This window comes from Limulus polyphemus, unplaced genomic scaffold (genome assembly GCF_000517525.1).
Source record: "Limulus polyphemus unplaced genomic scaffold, Limulus_polyphemus-2.1.2 Scaffold4197, whole genome shotgun sequence".
In the NCBI taxonomy this organism is placed as follows: domain Eukaryota; kingdom Metazoa; phylum Arthropoda; class Merostomata; order Xiphosura; family Limulidae; genus Limulus; species Limulus polyphemus.
Window position 1 is genome coordinate 1 of NW_013669807.1, and position 8742 is coordinate 8742.

General features: G+C 35.4%; 1 protein-coding gene across 2 annotated transcripts in view; it reads left to right on the forward strand.

Annotated features, from left to right (window-relative positions):
- The first annotated feature begins 4212 nt into the window (after positions 1–4212).
- LOC106470748 (lisH domain and HEAT repeat-containing protein KIAA1468 homolog) overlaps positions 4213–8742 on the forward strand; it is a 73321-nt gene continuing 68791 nt past the window's right edge. For both annotated transcript variants that reach the window (XM_013931314.2, XM_022399383.1), the window contains exon 1: positions 4213–4682. In XM_013931314.2, coding sequence (XP_013786768.1) covers positions 4358–4682 — 325 coding nt within the window. In that variant the 5' untranslated portion in view covers positions 4213–4357. The remainder of the gene's footprint in view (positions 4683–8742) is intronic.

Genomic DNA, 8742 nt, shown 5'->3' on the forward strand with positions numbered 1-8742 from the left:
GCCATTCTACTTAAATGATTTTGCATTCAGAAATTCGGGACTTAAATACGGATTTGATGCACGAGAAAATAGTGCATATTGGACGTGAAAAAGGGAGCAAGTTGCACGTGGGGAAAAAAACGCGCCTGATTTAAATGTCACACCTGAAATGTCACATCCTTTTAATTATGTTTGAAATTATGAACATTGCTCAACATCATGAAAATTAAACCTTATTTTCAATAAGCAATCCTGAAAAATATTTGGGGGTGCTTAACTTTTTTCCAGGTGTATATATGAGATTAATCTTCCTTAAAAATACAATTGTGACAAAGATAAGATTTTGTACAACAACCACTTTTATTGGGTGCCAAGATCGTTTATTCCGCATCAAAATTTCACTAATGATCTTCACAAATTCGATCTTTTAACACTTTATTTTCTAAATTTATTTGTATCAGAAGATGTTATAGATTGATAAATCTTGTAATGCATTTCTTTATAACTAAAAATTATGTCATAGTACTTAAGAATAGCATAATATTTAAAACTTTAAAAAATCCAACAAATGCTGATATCTAAATCAGATAATAACACATACGCACAGAATATATAATACTACTAGATGAACTAAGAAAACAAACAATAGGTTTGTTTCTTCTTCTTCTTTTTTGCTGTTTTTAATCACAAAGCTACACAGTGAACTATCTTTACTGTGCCAAATGTGGATATCGAAACCCGATTTTTAGCGTCATAAGCTCTCAGACTTACTACTGAGTCATAAAATCTAAATTGTTATAATATTGACATAATTCACTAACATCGGTAAAGAAAATCTAATTACACCTGAACCTGGCATATAAGTTTTATCAATCAAAATAAAATACAGTTGCTTTTCCGTAAATTTAAACGTTGTGGTATATATATTTATACGCATGTGTGTATTTTGAATAATCTGTAGTCTATAAGGTGTATATGATATATCCCAAAGTTGGCTTATAAATAATGGTTTGAACTTTCGCGTGTGGGCAGTTAATAATTTAAGATGAATCAAAATGGCGTAATGTTGTGAAATCAAAGGTTTGTTTGTTTTAGAGCAAAGCCACAATGAGTTATCTGCAGTGTCAACCGCGGGGAATCGAACCCCGTATTTTAGCGTTGTAAGTCAGTAAATTTACTGTTGTCCCACCGGGGGATAGGAATCAAAGGAATCTGAAGAAATTTATTTTTGTTTTAGAGCGAAAAGTAAATCTAGGTTTACTATTTCATTTTTCTTTAAACTTAAATATTTAGTGCAAGGTCTAAAAAACAATATGGCTTGAATATAAATAAAGAGTTCATTATATTGGAAGTATGGAAGAATCTCTGTTTGCACTCCTATGGCTCCGCGATAAGCTTGAGGGTTTATAACACTATAACTCAGGGGTTGATCCCTGCAATGGGAACAGCAAAGCTCATTGTGCACATTTAAACTTAACAAAAACAAATAAAGATCGTTGTCGAGAATTTGCTATTTGTATCTTTAGTTATGTTTATGATATAGTTATAGCAGTCAGAATCAATTCCACGCGGTAAACTTTTCAGTTTCAAGCTCAATATTTTTCAGAATAAACCTTAAGAGCATTTTCTCCTTTTTATAACATCCATCCATCCACTAGAAATAAAAGCCTAGGGATTCACTGTACAATCTTATGAAGTTGTGTTTTATAACCTTCCTAATATTGTATACCTCTATCATCTAAGTGCATAACTTCGAATTTAAAGTCCCGCATCAGGTCACTTATAAATAAAATAAGCAGTACCATGTTTTTGCTAAGATCATCATCTTATTAGCGATACTTATATAGAAATCATGTTTTTAAATAACGTTGTAACGTGTTCTATTATTGAGCAGATAACGTGTTATTATGTCAAGTTCGGTCCACACAACAATAACAAACTAATATATATATTTTTCCTTAACGTTTGCTACATGATACTACTACTGCTACCTCTTGTACACAATTGTAAGCCCTAGTTTACAAATAGCGTTTTCAGTTTCAAAGAAGTTTACTCACTAATAGTACTACGATTAACGTACATATATATATTTGTTTATACAATTTTATGACTAATTGATCGAGTAACTAAATGTTCGTGATAACTAACACTGATCTGAATACGTCACTAACCTTTCAGTCACTGGACGAACTGAAACTAGTTGAATGCTTCACCGATTCTCTTATGTATAATGTATCCTTTTTTCTAGATATTTCTCAAACTATTTTGATCATTGACATTCACAAACAATGTATGTATTTACGACTAATTTTATGGACTTATTTGATCTTAACATCATGCGCCCCCTGGTAATAATCTAGATCAAAACGACGAATACATATCTTACAACAATAATGACCTATAAAACCCAAAGTGAGATTTTAAAAGGAGTGGTGCAAGGTTGAGGTACGTACTGTTTCTTGGACGCATTATAGAAATTGTCTTAAATATTCCGTTGCAGTTGGACCCGAACGTGTCCTATTGGTTATTATACTGGGATGTGGATCTGCAGGTTCCCTGTTCACGTCCTGTTACCGAAAATAGTCGGGTTCCGCACTTTGTTGACGGCCAGATTCCACTATTTTTCCAGACAGAAGTATACCAAGATTTGACAATGACTATTGTTGACTATCTGTCTTCCCCCTAGTCTGTCAGTTCAAAATTAAGGACGAATAGCGCAGATATCTCTTGAGTAGCTTAGCACGAAACCTTTGATGTAAAAGTGTTATTTTGTAGTGTTTGGCCATTACATAGGTAAGTGCAAGATGCTAGAAAATAGAGGAATGAAAATGGTGAAGGGGCTAGCTTGTTTACTTATTTCGCCATGCTTGTGATCTTAACTCAGCACACTTGTCAGTGCATCACCACTCTACAATTTTTGTTAGATATAATTTTTTAAATCTATATTTGGACATATTTTTATGTGTATATGTTTATTACTAGATTCAAGACTAATAAACAACCTCTTCACAGGAACTTTACTAAAGACACACATAGTTGTTTACGTAGGATCTTGTGACTGTGTAAACTGACATAACTTAAAGTTGTATAAAAATAAAAAGCAATAATAGTCTATCCATTCCCGGCAATATGGTTTTAATGCATAATATGTCGGCCGTTGGCCTACATCAGATACATCTTACTATAAAGATGATAAATTTTGTGTGTGTGTGTGAGTGTGTTAGCATTCACCACTTAAAGGTGGCCGATTTCATTACCGTAATCTTTTATATAGCAACTAGAAACTGTCTGACGGTGTTCATTGGATATATTTTATTTTATGATTTTTGTTCTCAAAGGAGGGAAAAATCCCTGAAATAAGGCGCATTTCCACCTTTTTATATATAAAAATTTTGGTTTCCATAGTTAATCGGATCGATTACCGTAATTTTTTTACGGTAAATGGATAGTGCTTGACGATATACATTGGCTACTTTGATTTAGGATTTATACCAGAGAAGGGGGATAAAAAGATCCTGAAATAGAGAACATTTCTACTTTTTTATACACTTCTGTCGTCCATCACCAGAGTTTGTTAGCTTGATTACTATAATATTTGGTATGGTAACTGGAAACTCTATGATAATGTAAATGGGATATTTTGTTTTAGGTTTTTGCTAGAGAAGGGAGATAAAAACACTCTGAAATATATGGCATTTTAACTTTTTTTATAGACTTTTGGCTTTGAATTTAAATAAACAAGTAGTTAAATGAGTCAATTATTACCTTCTACAAAGCATGGTCTGCAATTAGCATCAATGAGGTCATTAGGGATTTAATAACAAAAGAAAAAAAGGAAGGGGAAAGTTAACTTACATTGTCCTTTATGCAATTCATGCTTCCTTAACGGTATCCTCACCTAGTAGAGACAAAACATACACGAGTTTGTCAGAAAAAGAAACTTCATTTATTGAATGAAACTTTGTAGAATGGACGACAACTGCCTGTTGCAGAGACACAAGTGTAGAAGACGACGTTTGTATTGACTATTGTTGATTATATTCCACCTTAAAGACGTCCATATTAAAGAACATTTAACATCCGAGTTAAATAATAAATTATGCCAGAAGAATTGCTAAATGTATTTAATAAAAGTTACAATTAATAATAAGTGATATATAGTGGTATAATACTTATATTTAAAAAAAGATGATTGCCACTAGAGGGATAAACTGTTTTAAGCAGTAGCTGGGAGTGAGTGAAGCTGAAAAATAGATTATGGAGTAGAATGGGGATGTAAAGTTTAACTTGTAATTTATTGCTTGAATTTAAAGCTAAGTAATTTTGATAATTTCTTTTTTTTAAATTGTGGTATTTTGATGATAATTTAAATTAAAACATGGCCGAAGATGGAAGTTCTGGTCTTCTGGAAGATTACATAAACAAAGCCAATAGTGATTCGTCTGTTGAAATTGTATCACTATCAGAACCACCTGAAGTTCGTTCGTCGGAGGAAAGTGTTGAACCATCTGAAAATATTGGCATAAGTTTAGACAAGCTAGCTGCAAAATTATTGAAAGATAATTTTATATTAACAGCACTTGAACTTCATACAGAATTATTAGAAAGTGGACGGGAATTACCCAGGTTGCGTGATTATTTTTCTAACCCAGGAAATTTCGAAAAACAATTGCAAGTCAACTCTGAAACATCGCCAGTTTTACGTTAGTATTAATTATAGTATTATTAATTTTATGATAATTTTTTTCATCTGGTCTGGAAATGGTTTCATAAATGACGGATTCAGTTATATTTTAGTTTTAAGTCTTATTTCATTACCTCTGTCCTACTTGCAGTTGCAAGTCTGAAGGTTTATATTCATAACTATAAGTTATACTTATAACGCTAAAAACAGAATTTCGATAGCCGTGGTGGGCACAGCACAGATAGCCCATTGTGCAGCTTTATACTTAATTGCAAAAAAAAAAAAAACTGCCTTACTTGAGTTGACATGAAAACATTGTTGCAGACAACAAGTGGGTAAGAAATGTCAGTGATATATTACGGTTTATATCAATATTTGTATTATTATCATGAAAGAGAACAAGTTACAGCCGTTTTTGCTAATTATTAAATTTAACTCAAAATTATCATGTTTTGATGTAATGTTAATCATAGGTACCATGTGGTAAAGGATATGTATATCATATTGGTGATGGCTCGGCATGGCCTGGTGGTAACGGCGCTCAACTCGCAATTTGAGGGTTGTGGGTTCGAATTCCAATCCAACCAAACATGTTCTCTCTTTCAGACGTGGGGGGGTGTTATCATGTGATGGTCAATCCCACTATTTGTTGGTAAAAGAGTAGCCCAAGAGTTGGTGGTGATGACTAGCTGCCTTCCTTCTAGTCTTACACTGCTAAATTAGGGTTGACTAGTTTTGCACAAAATTCAAACAAACCAATCATATTGGTGTGCATAAAAGTATGATAGCATGTTAAATGTACATCACAATAATGTAGCTCATGTTAAGAGAGTACATTATTTTAATTGCATCAGTGTACATAAACAGTTGATATTACGTGAAATAGACATTAATGGAGACAGTGGTATACATAAAATGAGGATAGTGCATTATGTACAACAGTGGTAATGGTATGAATAAAATGAAGACAGTATGCTATTAAATCACAGTGGTTACATATTTACTTTACACAACAAACTTATTTTTTTTGTAAAACAAACTATACACAAAATATTGCTTATAAACTAAATAAATATACTTTTATAAAAAATGTTTAAAAGCATATTTAAAAGTTATAGGGTAAAAACACTTTCACTGTTTCTGTAATATTGCTGTTAGGTTAAGGTTAAATCCATCCCATACCTAGACAGCATATAGGAACTGGTGCTTCACTCCAGTTCCAGTGGTACAAGCAAATGAGATGGTGACATATTCCACTTGGACAGGATGCCAGTCTATCACAGATTAACTTCCAGCCAGCAGCTGGTGCCCATTTCACAGCTGGGTAGAGTTTGTTGCCAAAGGTGAAAGTAAACTTCAAACCTGTTACCTTTCTGTTACAGGTCCAAAACAGTAACTACTGGATGGTGGCATCCTCTTGAAATATTGCTTTACTGATAGGCTATTTACATTACATTATGAAACCTCAGGTTACCCACACTTAAAATATTCTTTATCATCAGATATATACTAGGACACTAGGGTATGATAAGTATGGCTAAAATGTTTCATTGGGTTAACTTGGCATCTTGAGATACAGTAACTACAAGGAGCAAGCTTGTAGCCTAGGTAATATAAAAAACTAGTGGATGGATACATTGGTATTAGATTGGTTTAACTTGACCTGTAGAATATAGAAAAAATATTAAAAACGGTCAAACAAATAGTGCCATTGTTTTACACTTGAAGAATTTTAGTCATAAAATTGACTGGAAATCAACCATTATTACTAGGAATTACATCAAAAGAAGAATTTTGTAATGTCTTTAATCCAAAGATTGACAAAGGTAGCTTTAAGCTAAACTTCTATCTGGTGTCATATGTGGTTAAGGGAGTTGGAACTCTCATTATAAATTAAACACTTTATATGTTTTTCTCACAAACAATCATTGGACTGAAGAGAACATATAAAAATGTATTAAAACTTGTGCTCATATTGTTACAACAGCGGAAGTCACGTGATGCTGGTAACACATCATGAGTTTCTAGAAGGATCATGACTGGCAACTCTAGTGTTTGCCAGATGCCCTCTATATTAGTATATAAGCCCGGCAAATAAAGCGGAGATTACAGAGAGATTACAGCAGTTGTTGGAGGAAAAAGAAAAGAAATAAGAAGAGAGATTACAGAAATGGTTGGAGGAGAAAGAAAATGAACAAGACAGACTACAGCAGTGGTTGGAGGATAAAGAAAATAAACAAGAAGAAAGTCTCCAACAGTTGAGAGAAAGCCAGAATACACAAATGGAAAAGATGAGTAAATTTCAAAGTGAATTAAATACATTAAAGGAGGATATATTAGCCATCGACCTAATCAGCCTCAGACAATGGGAAGTCCCTTCCAGACCCCGCAGCTAAACCCTAATGCAAACATCTTCAGTCCTGTCAGAAGTCACATTCCAGACATGAGTGTCAGCAACAGAGGTGATGTAGTACGAAGGAAGCCACAGGAATCTGATGGGAAGGTACCATGGGAGGCATATAGAACACAATTTGAGCTCCTGGCAGAAATGAATGGATGGACAGAGGAGCAGAAAGCAGTGTACCTGGCAACAAGCCTGAAGGTACAACCACTGGAAATACTTGGACAGTTGTCAGCAGATGACAGGCACAACTATAGAGCACTGGTAGCTGCTCTAGAGCTTAGGTATGGAACTCAAAATCAGTCCGAAGTCTACAGGGCTAGGTTTAGGACGAGAGTTCACATCGGGTGGCGCAGTTGGGTAAGCCTTGTGTGCCACACTTTCCAAATCCTGTGCTAGCTTTTGCAGGCTCTCCCCTTTAGCACACAACTTGAGGTGCTGAGGGATCAGTTCGTAGATCCCTTGGACAATCTACAACTGAAGATACAAGTAAAGCAAGCACGCCCATCTACCATGCAGGATGCAATGGCCAGAGCTCTTGAATTTGAATCCAACGTTAAGTCCAGCACAGAGGTATCAAGGTTAGTACAGTCATCAGGATTCAAGGCCAGAAAAGGGCAGCTTTCAAAGAAGTTTGAAGAACTTTGCTGGCATTGTAAGAAACCTGGGCACAAGAGAGCTCAATGCTGGCAACTTCAACACAGGGAAGATGCCACAGCAGGAAAGGCTGCTACCCAGATAGGTTGTTGGAACTGTGGAGAGCAAGGACATATGAGGAACCAGTGTAAGAAGAATACTACCAATAAGTCAGCCTCGGGGAAACCAGTTGGTGTTGAGGTACACCCACCAACCCCCATTGTGAAAGTCCCAACAGCTAAGTGTAAAATGGCAAGTACACATAGTGTCTACATGACAGGAAAGCTGGGTGGCCAAAAGTGCAACTTTGTCATAGATTCTGCATCTCAGCAAACCCTTGTGAGTATCAAGGTGCTGGATCAGAAAGGAATACCAGAAGCCATACAGAAGCTCTGTGGTGTGACAGGACATTCTCCAAGGTTGTAGGGACCAGTGTGGGTAAATATTGAGCTCATGGGCATGAAGGACAGACACAAAGTATACTTGGCTGACATTGAAGACCAATGCATATTAGGGTTAGACTACTTACTACTGAGGAAGTTTGTGATTAATTTTGATAAAATGACGTTTGGGAACAACAAAGGCCAAATTCCAGTAACTATTAAAAGAGTGGTTGAACTAACTAGGTGCCATCAAGCTGAAGTCAAAGTGACTGAAGGAGTTGATGATGGTGAAGTGGAACCAGGTATAAATATTAAAGCAGAGCAGGAGGAAGACCAAGATTTGAAGCCAATAATTGATTTTCTAAAAGCAAGTGTTTTGCACCCTGCTTGGGAGAAGATGTCTAGCTTTAGCCCTGTGACAAAGAACTATTGTGCTCAATGGAACCAGTTGAAGCTTGAAGATGGTATTCTTCTCCGGAGGTGGGAAACTGCAGATGGGAAGTTACGGAAAGTTGTGCTGCGTCAATCCCATGATAGTTTAACAGGAAAACATCTCGGAGCTAAGAAGACATTGAGTCACCTACGACAGATATTTTACTGGATAGGTATGAGGCAAGATGTGGAAGAATGGTGCAGGACATAAAAGGGGACCCAAGCAT